The sequence below is a fragment of the Nyctereutes procyonoides genome, unplaced genomic scaffold (assembly GCF_905146905.1).
Source record: "Nyctereutes procyonoides isolate TBG_1078 unplaced genomic scaffold, NYPRO_anot_genome, whole genome shotgun sequence".
Classification (NCBI taxonomy): Eukaryota; Metazoa; Chordata; class Mammalia; order Carnivora; family Canidae; genus Nyctereutes; species Nyctereutes procyonoides.
Genome location: NW_026575049.1, coordinates 42,849,363 through 42,867,291, shown reverse-complemented (window position 1 = coordinate 42,867,291; position 17,929 = coordinate 42,849,363). Strand labels below are relative to the sequence as shown.

General features: G+C 41.8%; 1 protein-coding gene across 2 annotated transcripts in view; it reads left to right on the top strand.

Moving 5' to 3' along the window:
- Positions 1-17,929, top strand: part of NPAS2 (neuronal PAS domain protein 2) — a 157,863-nt gene that overhangs the window by 85,988 nt on the left and 53,946 nt on the right. The window contains exons 3-4 of one of the 2 annotated variants that reach the window (XM_055328495.1): positions 8,230-8,378; positions 14,962-15,053. In XM_055328495.1, the coding sequence (XP_055184470.1) occupies positions 8,230-8,378; positions 14,962-15,053 (241 nt within the window). Of the gene's footprint in view, positions 1-8,229; positions 8,385-14,961; positions 15,054-17,929 lie in introns of both variants that reach the window. The other variant, XM_055328494.1, reaches the window with a different exon arrangement.

Genomic DNA, 17,929 nt, shown 5'->3' with positions numbered 1-17,929 from the left:
CCACTGCGCCACCCAAGGATCCCGAAAACAGAAAAATTATAGTGAAAAACCAAAACATGATTTTTTTAAAAATCAATAAAATTGGTAAGCCTTTTGCAAGAATGACCCAAAAAAATACATAAATAACCAATAGCAGGAATAAAAAGGGAAGTATTATTACACACCCTTCACACATTAAAGGACCATAAGGGAATACTCTAAACAACTGTATCCACATAAATTTGACAACCTAGATGAGAGGTACCAATTACTCAAAAAACATAAGGTACCAAAACTCCTGCAAGATGAACTAGAAAGCCTAAAGTGTCCTATAACTAATAAGGAAATTGAATTTATAATTTAAAATCTTCTGAAAAAAATCTCAGACCCAAATGGTTCCACTGATGAATTCTGCCAAACATTAAAAAATATCACCAATTCTATACAGTCCTTCCCAGAAAGTTAAGAGGAGGAAACACTTCCCAACTTATTTTCTGAGACCAGCATTACCCAGAAAATACACAGTACAAGAAACGAAAATATATACATACGTCATATGTACCTATGTGTAAAATACATCAAAACCCCTGGAGTTTTTATCCAGGGGTTGTAAGGGTGTTCAGCATTCAAAAACCAGTCATTGTAATCCATCAAGGTGGCAGGATAAAGAAGAAAAACCAAAGCCACATGATCATATTCAAGGAAGCAGAAAAGGTGTTTGACTTGTATTTTTGATATAAACTCTCAGCAAATTAGGAATCAGAGAGAATTTCCTTAACTTGGTAAAGGGTATCTGTAGAGGAATCCCTGGGTGGCTCAGCGGTTTAGCGCCGCCTGCAGCCCAGGGCGTGATACTGGAGACCCGGGATCGAGTCCCGTCAGGCTCCTTGCCTGGAGCCTGCTTCTCCCTCTGCCTGTGTCTCTGCCTCTCTCTTTCTCTCTCTCTGTGTCTCTCATGAATAAATAAATAAAATCTTTTTAAAAAGGAGGTATCTATATAAAACCTATAGCTGATATACTTACTGACAAAAGACTGTTTTCCCTTCTAAGATGGGAAATAAGACAAAGGTATCTGCTGTCATCACTCTGTTCAATGTCATACTGCATGTCTTAGCCAGAGCAATAGGAGTAAAAGAAACCAAATGCATGTTGATTGGAAAAAAGGAAATAATGATTCCCTTATTAACAGACGACATGTTTGTATATATAGGCCCTCCCAAGACACTTAGCAAAACAAACAAGTAAAAAACTCCTGTAACTAACAAGTGAATTTAACAAGGTCACAGGATACAAGGTCAACACACAAATCAATCATCTTTCTGTAGGCTAATGTGAACTATTAGAAACTGATATTAAAAATGCAATGCCACTTTTATAATCAATCCAAAAGAATGAAACACTTAGGTATAAATCTAATAAAACATGTGAGACACCTACTAGAAAATGGCAAAATAGTAGAAATCAGTGCTGACCTAAATAAATGGAAAGATTGTGTTTATGATTGGAAGACTCAACAGAATAAAGATATCAAATTTCCCCCAAATTGGTCCATAGATTTAAAGCAATTCCAATCAAAATCCCAGCAGAACTCTGTAGGAATAGACAAGTTGGTGGTAAAATGTAATGGAAAGGCAGAGAAACTAGAATAGTCAAAAATAATTTTGAAAAAGAAGAATAAAGTTGGAGGGATCACATTATCCAGTTTTAAGACTTATTATAAAGCTACATGGTACTGGTGGAGGAATAGATCCACTGGTCAATGAGACAAAATAGAAAATAGAGAACCAGAAACTGACCCACATAAATATGACCAACTCATTCTTTACAAAAGTAATCCCATGTAGAGATGCCTTTTCTTTAGTGATATTGGAAAAATTGGACAACCCTATACAAATAAACTTCAACCTAAACCTTACTTATTATAAAAATAACTAACTCAAAGTGGATCATGAAATGTAAAATGTGTAGAACTCTTGGAAGAAAACACAGGAGAAAATTGTGGCCTCTGATTGGGCAGAGGATTCCCAGACCTGACACCAAAAGCACAATCCACAAAAGGAAAAAATTGCTAACTTGGACTTCATCACAATGAGAAACTTTGACCCTGTGAAAGACACTATTAAGAGAATAGAAAGGCGAGCTGTGAGAAAATACTGACAAATCATATGTCAGACAAAGGATTTGTGTCAGAATATGTAAAGGATGCTCAACGCTCAACAGTAAGGAAACAAAACCCCAACTTCAAAATGGGCAAAAGACATGAACAGATGCTTCACCAAAGAAGATATACAGATGGCAAAAAAAGAACATCATTAGCCATTAGATAAATGCAAATTTAAGCCCCAGTGAGATAATACTGCACATCTCTTAGATTAGCTAAAATGAAAAGTACTGACAATATTAACTCCCCTTGAGGAGAAAGAACATCTGGATCGCTCCTACATGGCTGGTGAGGGGGTAGGATGGTAAAGCCACTCTGGAAAACAGTTTGGCAGTTTCTTATGAAGCTAAACATACATTTTCCATATGACCCAGGTTACTCATTTCAGAGAGCTGAAAACTTGTGCTTACACACAAAAAAACTTGTACACAAATGTCTACAACAGGTCTCTTCATGACCACAAAAAAAAAAAAAAAGGAAAACTTGAAATTTCTTCACAGATGACTGGATAAACCAGCTGTGGGACATCCATACGATAGAAAACCAGTGCTCAGCACTAAGACGGGGAGGGTACTGATAGGCACAGCGACCTGAATGAGTCTCAAAGGACTTCTGTGGGTAGAAGAAATCAGGCTTGGGGGTTATGTGCTGTGCGATTGTGTTTATATGACATTCTCCAAAAGAGAGGGCACAGTGATGGAGAACAGGTGGGGGGTTGCCAGGGGCTACAGGTGTGGAGAGAATGAAGAAGATTTTTAGAGGGAATTCTTCTGTCTCTTAGTTGTCATCATGGTTACATGAATTTCCTCATGTGTGAAAATTTCTAGAACTGTGCCCCAAAGAAAAAGTCAAGTTTACTGTGTGTTCATTTTGAGAGTAAAAATTTTAAAGGTCTATATTGTCAGCATTACTTGTCCTTTGACCAATGAAATTCAAGTGAGGCTCCTTTGCCTCTGAGTCCCAACTTTCTCTCCTGTGCTCCTCACAATGAGTTTGGTTAGTACTGAGCTGAGGAGCACAGCCCCTAGCCATGCAGTGCACTATGGTCCTGTGCCCGACCACCCTCACCCCTCCTTCCAGTCTCTGCTCACTTCCCCCTGCGTTGGGACCCTCTCCTCTTTTTCCTGAAGTCCATACCCTTTCCCTCCCTGAGACTGCCCATCAGCTGCCCATCAGCACCCTGTCCTGGATTCATCCGAAAGCCATGACCAGACCACCTGTACTGGCGTTTGAGACTCTCTTCTTCTTGTCCTCTCTCTCTCACCTTACTTTCCCGCATGTCCCCAGCTGTCCTGTCACACCTGACCACTCGGCTCTTCCTTGGCTGATTCCGCCCCCCCCCCACTTGCCCACCCACCCCTCCAGGCCACCTTGCCTCAGCCCCTTCCCTGAAGGCTTCCTGGACTACCTCGCATGGCTGATCTCCTCCCCTTGTGAACTCTCCAGCAATTTGTTTCAACTTGTCGCCTAACCCTTATCACATTGCACCTGATGTAGGAATTGCATTTCTTCCTGTAAACCCTAAGCTTCTTTTTTTTTTTTTTTTAAGATTTTATTTATTTATTCATGACAGAGAGGCAGAGACACAGGCTTCCCTGCGGGGAGCCTGATGCAGAACTCGATCCCAGGACCCCAGGATCACACCCTGAGCCGAAGGCAGACACTCAACCACTGAGTCACCCAGGTGTCCCTGACTCTAAGATTCTTTTAGTTGGCCTTTTTTAGTTGATTTTCTGCAGTATTTTTCCCTGAGCACAAATACCATCATCCTGTTAGCATGCAATGCCATTTTTTTTCCTGCAGAATGTGTTCAGTTTCTATGCTGTCACCTCAAGCAGCCAGATTTGTCATTCTTAGTCCTGTGTTCCCAGAGCGCTGGTGCACAGCTCCATAACAGATACCTCATGATGGTTCTGAGGGAGCTGCAGGAGACAGGAGAGCACACAGCCTCCCAGTACGGGTGCCCAAGCCAGCCTGCTCTACCACTTCCCAGTCATTTGACTTCAGGGAGTCATACATCTCAGTGCCTCAGCTGCTTCATCTGTGAAATGGGAGTAGTAGTATCTTAAAGGGTCATTGGGAAGATTAAAGTAATTAATATATATATAAAACATTTACAATAGTGCCTGTTACATAGTAAGTACCAGACAAATGTTATCTCCGTGACCCATGTCCCTTGAGGAACACTAGAAAAGATCCCCTGGGGCTTTTCAGCCCTGCATTCAAAACCAAAGGGTCAAGCTTGTATCAATCTGTATTTAAAACATACACACAGACACCCCTTCCCTCCCAGCCCTCCTCTCTTTCTCTCTGCCTCCCCCTCTCTCTTCAATTCAATAAGAAGACAAACAATGCAGTTGAAAAATGGGCAGAAGATTGGAGTAGACATTTTATAAAAGAAAATATATGAAACAGTAGTAAACATGTGAAGGGGTGTCCAACATCATTAATCATCAGAAAGAGGCAAATTGAAATCACAATGAGGAAATATCGCAGTGCCTAAAGTGAGAAGAGACTGATGGCACCACGTGTTGACAAGCATGTGGAGCAACACAAACCCTCATAGGTGGCCGGTGGACATGCAGGCACAGGACAGCCACCTGGCATAACAGCATGGCAGTATCTAACCACGGTGAACATATACTTAGAGTATGAGTCAGCAATTTCACGCCTGTGTATTTGCCCAAGAGAAATGTGTTCCTGTGTCTACCCAAAGACACGGATGTGAATACTCAGAGTAGCATTATTCTCAATACCCCTGCACTGGAAACAACCCAGGGAACACTAGTCAGCCGTCAAAAGGATGTTAATACATGCAACAATGTGGATGCATCTCCAAAACTTAATCCAATGTACGTTAAAGACTATATGCTGTCCGATTCTATTTATATGAAATTCTAAAAATGTCAAAACTACAGTGACAGCATATCATTGGTTTCCTGTGGCTGTCATTGACGGTTGATTCAACAGCAAAGATGCAGGAGACTACCTTTCAGGATGAGGGAACTGTTTCATCTCTGGGTGTGGTGGTGGTGACACAATTACCAAAATCCATCAAACTGCACACTTAAAATGGATGAACTTGCCCGAATGTAAATAGTGATGTAACAGAAAAATCAAACCCAGAGGCTGATTAAGTGTCTTTCAGCTGGTTGGCCCGGTGCCTTCTGTGTGGTGTCTCCCGGCCTGCCAAGACGACCTCCTCATTGGAAATAAGGTCATTCGAGGCTCATTTTCTTTCTCTTGCCTCAGAGCTGCAGATCCAGCTGACATTGACCGATTTCCAGTGGGCACCATAGTGTGTCCCAGGCGGAGGCTGAGGGAAACAAGCTTGTGTTTCTGTCACTAATGATATGAGCCTTCATCGTATCCTCTGCCAGGCCATGTTGGTTGTCATTACACCCATTGAAGAAGAGAACAGAGTAATAATGAGCTGGGTGTTATCGGCTCACAAATAATTTATAATGGGCAAACTAGGACAGGAACAGAGCTTTTTTTGGCTAAGGAGGCTGCATGTCACTCTTTAAAATCTAGGCCAAAAAATTATTTATAATGCATAGACAGTCACTCAGAAAGTTAAAAGGTTCCTTTCTTCTCTCTGTGTGTTTGAACATGATGCTTTTTACCCTCGACTCACAAAAGGCACCTTAGCATCTTCCTTGGACACCTGCATTTCAGTCCATGACTCTGAGAGCACATATATGAGGGTGATTACTTGGCTAGGAATGAGGCCCTTGTAGAAACCCCTTAAGGGTGTCAGGTCCTCGGGGGTGCCTGGATGGCTCAGTGGTTGAGCGTCTGCCTTCGGCTCAGGTTGTGATCCCGGGGTCCTGGGATCAAGTCCCGCATCAGGCTCCCCACAGGGAGCCTGCTTCTCCCTGTGTCTCTTATGAATAAATAAATAAAATCTTTTTTTTTAAAAGGGTGTCAGGTCCTCCCCCAAATCCAAGAAGGTTAGAAATGAGCAGAAAGTCAGGAAAAGGAAGAGATCTTGACTGTGGGGAGTGACCACACACTTGAGGTAAGCTTTGAAGAATTGCCTTGGGTATTATCAGGAAGGAGCCCAAACCGAGATATAATCAGCAAAGGATGGCTTTTCAACAAGTGTGTTGAAATAAAGGCAGGTCATGTGTCCTTAGGCAGAGGCAAGCAAAGTGGTTATGGCCACTGTGGCATCTAAGAAGAGAGTATTTGCATTGTGTCCCTTGTTTGCAGGGGCTGTTTGGGGAAGCAGAATCCTTATTGACACCGATACCTGTAGATATGGATACCTACCCCAAGGGAGGTGAAGCCCTCTGAGTTATCTTAAGCCACCAGCACCCTGTCCTGACTACACGTTGGCCAAAAGCCTCCTGATAAGTGATTGGCTGCCCCGGCCACCTTGATGCCAGGCCCCAGGGTACCTAGAGCAGCAGGTAGACCACATTCAATGGGCCCCACAGCTGTGGCTCCTGCTCTCTCAATGAGCTGATGTGGAAAAAGTCCATCCTGGGTGAAATGAGAAAGGTGAGTCAGCTCTTGATCACTTTTGACTAAGATGACTGTTGACAGGGACACCTGGGTGGCTCAGTGGTTGAGCATCTGCCTTGGGCTCAGGTTGTGATCCCGGGGTCCCAGGATCGAGTCCCGCATTGGGCTCCCCACAGGGAGCCTGCTTCTCTCTCTGCCTCTCTCTGTGTGACTCTCATGAATAAATAAATAAAATCTTTTAAAAAAAATGACTGTTGATAAGGGGCTGGTCCTGTGGAGCTCAGAGCCAGCCCCCAGGGTCTGTGGTGTGTCATTAAAGGTCAAGACCTCTAGAGTGGTGCTACTTCCCAGATCTCCTCAGGCTGAGGGCAGGCTTCCTGCGATGCCTGCCCCTTGTTGGGCTATCTAGTAGAGCGGCCTGTGTAGCTCCTGTTCTGGTTCCCAAGGATCCCAGGCTTCCTCAGAGGTCTCCTCCCCGCAAGCCAAGCAGCTCTACTTTGAGCTCTGTATAGATGTGCGGTGTAGTGTGTCATATTTTAAATAGACTTTACTTTTTTTAGAGTACTTGTAGGTTTACAGAAAAACAGCAGAAGGTACAGAGATTTCCCATCTATCCCCTGTCCCTATGTATGGATGGCCTCCCTATTATTAACAATGAACCTACATCAACACATCATCATCACCCAGAGTCCATAGTTTATGTTAGCACTCACTCTTGGTGTAAATCTATAGGTTTGGACAAATGTAAAATGATGTGAACCCACCAATATAATATGCAGAGGAGTATCACTGCCCTAAAAATCCTCTGTACCCCACCTATTCATCCATCCCCACTTCAGTCCCTGGCAGCCACTGATCTTTTCGCTGTCTCCATAGTTTTGCCTTTTCCAGAATGTCATATAGTTGGAATCATGCAGTATGTAGCCTTTTCAGATTGGCTTCTTCCACTTAGTAATATGCATTTAAGGCTCCTCTATGTCATCTTTAAAAGGGTTCATCTGCTCTTAGCAGCTTGACAACCATACGCCTCCCCTGTCATACGTTGGCCCTGGGTCGAGCACGGCTTGCAGACGGTTTTTTATCGGGTGTGCCTTGTCTTCCCAGAGGATGATGAGCTCCAGGGCGGGGGCCAGGACATATGCCCTGTGTGGCACTGGCTCTCTGCCAGACACTCTAGGTACCTGGTTTCCCCTTGTAACTTGATACCAAGGGCCGAGTGCTCTGGGTTGGAGGGGACGTGGTTAGAGCCTAAGGAAGGGCTATCAAAGCAAAGCCCTCTGGGCTGCAGCCATGTACACAGCATGTCATTTGCTCTCTGAAGGTTAAAGCTTCATAAAGTCAGAGTGAGCAGCATCTGGCAATGGAGCTAATCTGTGTAAGATTTTGCATCTGAGTCAGAACTTACTTATTAACACTGTCTGTCTTTGTGGCCAAGAGTCTAGCAAAACATTTTTCTGTCCCCATTATTCAACTCTGAAATGTGGTGAATGTTACTTTCCCTGAAAGAGTTCTGATAAGATGATCACGACAGAGCACAGTCTGATAGCAAATACTTCCATTTCACAAAAAGCCTTTATGAAGTGGAATATTCTAGTAACCTGTATGTTCCGTGTTTACAGAGCTTCTCGAAACAAGTCTGAGAAGAAGCGTCGGGACCAGTTCAATGTTCTCATCAAAGAGCTTAGCTCCATGCTCCCTGGCAACACTCGGAAAATGGACAAAACCACCGTGCTGGAAAAGGTCATTGGATTTTTGCAGAAACACAATGGTAAAGGTTATGCTTCTCTCCATTTTTATTCCATTCCTGTCCTTTCATTTGGTGATGACATCATCAAGCTGGTCCTATGCTTGGTTCTCTCTTTCCAGCAAAGCCTGATTTCCTCAATCACAGGCATTTTCTTGCAAAGACACTCCACCCTCTTTAATAGCCCACCTCCAGCAGGTTTGGGAGAGGACTTTCACTTCCCAAATTGCTTTATTAGCCAGAGGAGAGAATCCAGAGAATCCTCACAGGTAGCACCCAGCATAAGTGGAGTGGCATTAACAGTGGGAGTATCTTGATTAAAAGTGTCTACAGCAAGCATTTTTCATGCAGCTTTGAAGAGATGCAAGGCCCAAGAATTCATTTTCCACTGGACTGAAGTGGACTGGTTTCTCCAACCACCTCCACAATGGCCTCTGAACTCCTTGGCCTTCTGAGCTCCACCATGGAAAAATTAAATTGAAAATCAATCATCTACTTACAGTCAAATCCATTTTTTTATTGAGACATCAGTCGTGTGCCATGAAATTCACCATTTTAAAGTTTAAACTCAGTGGTTTTAGTATATCCAAAAGGCTGTGCCATGGTTAACACTAATTTTATCATCCCATAAATCAGTCACTCTCCATTTCCCCTCCCTCCAAATCCTGACAACTACTCAACTGCTCTCTGTCCCTCTCTATTTCCTATTCTAGGCATTTCATACAACTGGAACCATCTAATATATGACCTTTTGTTTCTGGCTTCTTTCACTTAACATTCATATTTTAGCAAGTACCTGTATTTCACTCCACTTTATGGCCAAATAATACCTATTGTATAGATATATCATATTTTGCTTATCCATGTATCAGTTGATTCTCTGGGGTTGTTTCCACTCTTTAGCTGTTATGAATAATGCTACTAGGGACCTTCATGTACAGTTTTTTGCATGGATATATATTTTCAGATCTCTTGGATATATATCTAGGATTAGAATTGCTTGGTCCAATGGTAACTCACGTTCAACATCTTGAGGAACTGCCAAACTGGTTTCCACAGTGGTTGGACAATTTTAGACTCCCAGCAGCAGTGTATGAGGGTTTCAATTTCTCCACATCCCCACCAACACTTGTTATTGTCTGGTTGTGGGTGTGTGAGTGAGTGAGTGAGTGAGTGTGTGTGTGTGTGTGTGTGTGTGTGTGGTGTTTATTATAGCCTTCCTAGAGAGTAGGAAGCAATATCTCATTATAGTTTTGATTTGCATTTCCCTAAAGATTAATGATGTTCAGCTTTTCATGAACTTATAGGCCATTTGTATATCTTCCTTAGAGAAATGTCTATTCAAATCTTTTGTCCATTGTTTAATTGGATTATTTATGTTTTGTTGTTGAGTTCCTTACATATTCTGGATACTAGACCCTCATCAGATATATCATTTGCAAATATTTCCCAGACTGTGGATCGCCTTTCACTTTTTTACTGATGTCCTTTGACACAAGTTTCTAAGTCTGAAGACCAGTTCTCTTTTTTTGTTATCGTTGGTTGTGTGTGTCTTAGGTTCCTATCTAAGAAACCATTGTCTAATCTAAGGATATGGACATTTACATCACCTATGTTTTTCTTTTAGAGTTTTATAGTTTTTAAAAAGAGTTTTATTGTTTTAAGCCATAGATTAAGCATCAAGCATACAAGCTACAGGGTGAGCATTTAGGTATTTAATCCATTTTATTTTTTTGTACATGGAGTAAGATAGAGTTGAAATTCATCATTTTGCATGTGGATATCCAGTTACCCCAGCATTCCTTTCCTTTTTATTTTTTTTTAATTTTTTTATTTATTTATGATAGTCACAGAGAGAGTGAGAGAGAGGCAGAGACATAGGCAGAGGGAGAAGCAGGCTCCATGCACCGGGAGCCCGATGTGGGATTCGATCCCGGGTCTCCAGGATCGTGCCCTGGGCCAAAGGCAGGCGCCAAACTGCTGCGCCACCCAGGGATCCCCATTCCTTTCCTTTTTAAAAAAAACTTTTGAATACTTAGAGAAAATATATAAATAATAACTGTACAATTAAATTACTTGTCATACTGTATATTAGTAAACACAGCTCAGAAACCAACCCCGGGTCAATAAATATAAGCTTCCCCAATAGATGCTCCTTCCTTCTATCTACTTCTGCTTTCCCCAGAAGTAATCTCTATTTTGACTTCTAATACTAGAGGTTGGTTGTTGGGACCTTATTCAGATGGAATGATATGTTATGAACATGATTCTTATGAGGTTAATCTGTGTTCTTCCAGTGTTGTGGCTGGTTTGTTTTTGTTGGTATATAGTATTTCATTATATGAAGTTACCACTTGAGTCTATCCTTGAACTTGTGTCTTTCTCAAATAACCCTCTCTCCCTTTTACCTTTTTCCCTCAAACCCTTTTACCTCTTAGCATTGACCACCCTGCCTCACTGCTCACTTATGGTTGGTACAAAAAAATTGAAGCAGAGTTAAGAGCGTTCAGGAGATATTAACAAGCAAGAAGAGCAGAATTCTTTTTTTCCTTAACTATGACACCAAACATAATAAAGTCAGAAGTGTCAGGTTATTGAGGAGATAATTACGATTCTTCTGTGCTTACAGTGATGCTTCTCTTTCACGGAACGTTTTCCTAGACAAGATGATTTCATGGAAGAGGGCACAGCTAGGACATTAGAAAGTTTCATTATTCTTGTTATTCTTTTATTATTTCTTTAATAATTGTATATACCTATTAAAAAGATGACAGTAATGATATATCCTCCTTTTTTTCCCAAAGCTGTCCAGAGGAGTGTAAAGAATATGTTAATTGCTTTTGTTAAAAGTCAGGGAAGAACAATCAAGCAAGATTGGAGTAAAGTGTTGCAGCAGTATTCAATTGCCACAATAATTTAATCAGAATGATTATATTTCCTAAATAATGATTTAGCTAAGTGAAATAGCAGGTTGGTTCGATTACCAAGATATTTTGTACAAATTACTCAAACTAGGTCAGTGCCACTGAGAAGCAGGACAGCTGTTAAATAGGACAGCTGGGATCAAGTTCATCAGTGTGACATTTATGCTGGGCTCTGTCTGCTGCAGAATTACAGAATTGTCAAATTGGGACCTGGAAAGGATCACTCAGCAGAAATGCAGCCTCCTAACACCAGGAGCGCCTGTCTCCATCTCACCTTTTTTTTTTTTTTTTTTTTTTTTTATAAGACTAAGGCCTACTTTGCACAGCTCCCTTAAACCCAAGCCTGATCACCTCTGGATCTCACTCACCCTCTGTGATTTTATATCCCAAAGAAAGCAGAAAATTCGTGGCAGATTTTATGGAGAAATACCAAAATTTGGATTAAATTTTTTAAAAAATATATAACTTTAGTTATAATCCAAATGGACATGAACTCCACAGGCATCCACAGTAGGGCAGAGAACAACATTATTATTCAGGGCTCACCATGAGCCAGGGAGGCATTGTTCTAAGGACTCTTGTATAATAACACATGTGAGCTGCATAGCAGCTCCCCTTAGTTTCATTTCACAAATGAGACAACCAAGGCACAGAGATATTAGGCCATTCACCCGAGTCACACAGCCAGGGTGGTGAATCTATATGAGGCAGTTTGCCTCCAGATCCCAAGTTTTAATACTATAACATACTGGTTTTCCACAAGGCACAATTCATGGGGCTCTTATGGATGTTTGTGCTCTAGCTGCCCATTAGTGTAGCCATTTAGACTACTGGTTCTCAACCTTGGCTGCCCATTAGAATCACCTGAGGAGCTTTTAAATACATATAACTGGGTCACACCTCAGAGACCAATAAATCAGAATACCTAGGGGTGGAACCCCAGTGGTGAACTGGAGCTGGCTCATCTTGGCTTGCAAAAGATGATTGTTAAATTTTCAGGAGTTTTGCAAGCCAGATGACAGCTTACAATCAGCCACTGTGGGAGTATTTCCCACCATAGAAATGGGAAAGCACTGTAAATCAAGGTGCTTTTGTTTTGTTTTGTTTTTGGTAGGGATGGAGAGCCTTTTACTGGCACACTACTGGGAGAGGTACTAGCGTCTGTATTTTTAAAGCTCTCCAGATGATTCCAGTGGCAGCCAGGGTTAAGAACTGTGAATTTAGACATGTTTTCTGCCTTCATGATACAGGAAGACCACATGATAAGAAAAGATGATTAGTTCCGGATAGGCATTGTAATTATTTATAATAACTCTTTCCTCAATAATCTCTCAAGCATCCCCATTTTCCCAGCTTGGGAGATAAACCTTGACCTTGGAATGCATACCTATTCTTTTTGAAGTAATCCAAATCAAAATGAGAACCTGACCATGGTCCTTTATAGATAAATTCTATCTCATCAGTATCTGTTATAAGAGAGAAATCCCTAAATTATGTAAATAACAAGGTGTATTGTACATTCTTATCCACACCCATTTAAATGTTACTTCTGCAGGGCCAGGCTGACCTGCAAGCTTTCTTCTTCTTGTGTGAATCTCAAATGGATTTAATGTGATTTTTTGCCAGCAGTCTATCTGCCTTAGTGGATAGGGGATGGGGTCATGTGGAGAAGCTGCAATACAAAGTGAAGTATCTGTTGGACAGGGTGACCCAGCTTGGTAGAGAGTTTCTGCCCCATTTTCCAGACTTTCTGCCCATTTTCCAGACTTTCCTTTGACCACATATAGCCCAAAGACATACTCCTCCTTGTTCACAAACACCAGGAATGATTGGGAGGTGAGCACTCTAGGGCACAACTGCAACTTACACTACAGTAGAATTTTGGAGTTCAGCTGTTAATTGTAATGTTTTCCTTCAAAAAAAAATGCTTCTAGGTGGTTTCACTTCCCTTACCAGTTAGAAACTACTTCACCACATCTCTTTGCTGATCCTGCCCTATCACCTGTCGGTTGTGATATTAGTCACATCAAATGCCAGTGGAGACATGATTATAACACTAAACTTTATTTCCCAGTTGAACATTTTTTTACTTAAGACATTTTATCTAATATATATTATATATTATATATTATATATTATATATTATATATTATATATTATATATTATATATTATATATTATATATTATATATTAATGTGCTGTGAAGTGAGCCTTCACTTACAAGGACTACTATCAAATTGTTGAAATACAAAATGAATGAAATGGCTGCTCTCAATATCATTATGCTGGTGTTTATAAAGAATCTAAATCGTACTAAATGATCTAAAAGTTACTTACAGAAAAGAAATGGGCCTTTTATTTTCCTTTACCATTAAGTTGAATGGACCACTATCTAAATCAACTTTGGACTGTGAGGAGACTCTTCTCCTGGACAACTCATCTACAGCTTGATCCTAATGATCAAAAGAACAGTACACATGAGTTTGTGTGTTGGGGGAAGGGGGAGAAGATTTATGGCATTAATTTATTAACATGGTCTTGCTAGATCTCTTTTCTAAGTGATCAGACTGCAGCAACCATTTGAGGAAATGAGAGTTTCACCCTCTCTTGCCTCAGCTGGCACCCCAGAATCAGCGCTGGCCCAGAATTGTGTATAGCACCCTACCTCTGCTTCCCAGTTGCATTTCACCTTGTACAGCCTCTGGCCACAGTGGCAGGAACATCTTGTTCTTTCAGAATCTGGGAGGAAGAAACCATCCCAGTAGCACCAAGAAGATAATCCCTAAAGAAACCTCTCACTAGATCCAGTGGAGCAAAATGCTGGTTAAGATGGAGGATAAGCTGAAGGAAAAAAATATATCCGACACAGCATTTGAGCTATCTGTAAGAATCTTATCAGAGACATTTTAGTAATAATACAAAATACACTTTCAAAAATGTGAAAGAACTAGCGTATTTAAGGAGTCCTGTGTATTCCAACGACTATTGAATTTACGAACATGAATAACATCTTCTGTACAAGGTAGTTACAGAAACAAGCTAACTATAGACCAATCCAGAAAAGTCTTGGGAAGAATAAATTCTGACTTTAAAAGCAACTAAGTAACATGTTATTTGTCTAACACATTGTACATCAGTACCTGGAAATACTGAAAAATACTTTACATTCTGCATAGACACAGTCCGTTATTTACTACAAGCCGAAGATGTGTCTGGAATTTTGAAAATCCCGGATCTCTTAAGTGTTTTGCTTTGCCTTGACCAAGAAGAGGCAGCTTAGGACTGTGTCCTACCATCCGGGTCTTTGTTCCCATTGCCTTGCTAGATGGCAACTGCCGATGGTGGGCTTGGAGGCGTAGAAATTCAAGGGCATTGTGCCACCTGCTACTGGCAGGCACTACGGCCACACAGAGGGTGGAGCACTCTTCTCCTGAAGCCTCATTAAAAGGGTGTGGAAACATCCAGAGACGCCTTTAAGCCCATTACATCCAAAGTTCCTAGTCCTTAGAAATCAGGGTAACATATTTCCTTATACTGGTTTCTTTAAACAACACAGGAGTTTACACAAAATTACATAGAAATACATGTGCTTCATTTGTGTTCTTTTTCGTTTGTGAATTCTAAGTCCAAGGTGCCTTTGAGTATAAAAGTTTATTTATGTAATTTTTTTTTTTTTTTGTAGAAGTCTCAGCGCAAACGGAAATCTGTGATATTCAACAGGACTGGAAGCCTTCATTCCTCAGTAATGAAGAATTCACCCAGCTGATGTTGGAGGTGAAATGCACTTTCAGATTAGCTTAATCGGTTGCAAATCAAAATGTGGCTGCTTGTTCCAGATAAGATAAGACCCTGTGCCCTGAGTAAACAACTTTTCTCGACCCTGGAAAGAGGTCTTGAAACAGACACCCCTTGAAGCTCTGCATGCTGTTGCTTATTTTTTGGCTACTGAATTTGGCAGTATAAGCAAGAATCCCCAAACCGAATGGGAGTGTGTGCTGTGGCTGTCATGACGCCAGGGCGAGCCCATTCTTGGTCTCCCAACTAGAGGACACCCAGTGGGGCACCCGGGAGGGACAGGTGCAGGTAGGTAGAAGGAGGGGAAGGAGGGAGGAAAAATTATGTCTCTGCACTGCCTTTTTGGCTCAGAGTCTCCTCTTTAGAATGCAATGATTATATGACTCTGTGTTTCCCCTTAGTAGAACACATTTTGAAAACAAAAGCCTTCTTTTAAAGTTAGGCTTTTAACTCGAGCTCCTATTATATCAACATAGCATGTGGGTGTCTGCCGTAAGTGACCCTGTGCCTCCCCGCCCAGCACACGCACTTTCTGGGCTGGGAAAGATGCTCACGTTTCTTCCTCTAGAAAGTTAGTTGCCCACACCCATCTGTGGGGCTCTATTTGTGGAAATCTGGCCGAGATGGGCCAGTGGCCTTCTTCGGTGTCCTGTGTTTACATTTGGGCAAAACTCATCTGTACGGATGAGGGTGAGTCTCTGCAAAACCATGTGGCGGTGTGCTCTGACTTCACAACTGGGGTTTAGGCTGGGAGTGTATGGACATGAGAGTGGAGGGAGAGAAGGTTCCAGATGTGGCACGTCTGGGCCCTTGACTTAGAAGAGGAAACCGGGACAAATGAGTTCAGTGAAAGGAAGTTAGACGCTGGCTGCTTGTCAGTGGTTCCTGGCAGGGTTTTTGGAGAGTGGCTTCTTTCTATACTCATCTTAGGTGCCTGTATAAGACTGATGTAAACTTTAATTTACATACATTAACTATGCAGAAAACAGAAAGTACTGGAGTAAGAAAATGCCAGAATGAAGATGTCCAAATATTATGAAATATAAGCGCATTAATGAACATTTGCATAAAATGAAAGATACTTAAATCTACATGTGAACTATATTTAAAGAAAATACAGAACTTTCTCCAGAAGCAATGCATTTTAAGTATGTTAAATTTAGACCAGCTTGTGAAATATAATGTTGAATTAATGCATCATTATGCTACTTTACATAAACCATTTTATCTTTTAATTCTTAGGGACAGTAGTTAAAACGCATAACCCTATAGCATCCAGCCTCTTTTTAAAAGCCTGTAGCACATCCTTCTTTTTTATTCCCCCTACTGAGTTTCAAGATATCAAAAATGTTTGAGGAAACAAGACTTTTATAAAGTTAAAAATGGATACATGTTTGGGCTGAAAGGCAGGCCTGAGATTCAGGAGACTGGAATTTCTAGAAAAAGAAGAGTTTAGATTTCTCTGTGTATTCTTTATGCACTTTCCCCTGCTCCCAGTATAGACTCCTTGAAGTGAATCTGAAGGAATCATGCCCAATGAGTGAATTAAGCCTGAAATTAAGCCTGTACAACAGCAGGCCTTCTGGGCAAATTGCAGCTTTGAGGAGCCTGGAAAACCCAGTGACGAGTACTTCTGATTTATCTGTTTCAAGCTTCTGTTCCAACCTGTTGCTCTTCAGTAGACACAGCCCTGGTGATGAGTAACTAACTGCACCTCCAGTATCTTCTCCCAGATGGCCTGGGCCCTTCAAGGCCCCCACAGGATGATGTTGTCATCATTTGCCACAAGGCAACTTCTTACTCGTGTGTTTCGTTTTCCAGCTCTGCAGCCTCTCTCTCCCTTTCCAGAACCATTTCAGGGACTGTGAGGAATTCAGAGGCCATGTCATGGCAACCATGAGGTTCTCTTTTTAAACCAGGACAAGAACCCATCAGGCCCCTGGGTCCTGAACCACTGGTGCCCTCTGCATGTGAATCCCTCCTCCTTCCCTCTTCTCTCAGAAAGTCCCCAGCCCAGAGTCCAGGAGGACACACACGGTCTTGGGGTTTGAAAGAACAGAAATGACTTGGCTGCAGACCAGCCAGGCAGGTACAGGGCCAGCGGGCAGAGATGATGGCTACAAACCTCTGAACAAGTTTGCTCAGACAAAGGGGAAGCTCTCGTTGACTGGCCGTTAGGAAGCTTGTAGCATTTCTTCTGAAGTATATTCCAAAAAGCTACAGCCATCCTTTCTCTTAGCCCAAAGGTTGTTCCTCAGGAGCACAAGAAGCATCAGCATAAGGAATTGGCAGAAAGGCCTATTTTCATTTCTTTCTGGTGTGTGGTGGGTATAAAATTGGGGCTGTTATGGCATTTTGGTTGTCCCCAAAGCTGCCGTCACTAAGAGACTTTGCATTGAGTCCCTCAGATGGTGCTGATGGGACCCTCTAAAACCCCAGCGAGTGTGCTCTGAGCAGTGACTCAGCACCGCTCTCCTGCATTTAATGGGAAACGCCGATAAGCTGTTGAAAGTTATCTTCCATCTATAAATACCTTCAGTTCTTTGACACCCACATGCTTTATCCAAGAGGGGCTCACTGAGTAAAAAGATCATTTATACTCCTTCCTTTTCCCAGTGTTCTGTCCTGGTTTTTCCAGAGGTCCAGGTGACATCCCCAAACACACACACACACACACACACAGCTCTTAAAATTCACCTCCAGGAGTGCGGCAAATGTGACGGAAAAAGACAATTAGGGAAAGAAACAAAAGGTACCAAGATGTACCTCTGTGTTCATCATATAATCCATAAATCTCATTCAAGAGTTCTCAACCTCAGCCCTATTGACACCTTGGACCTCATCATTCTTTATAG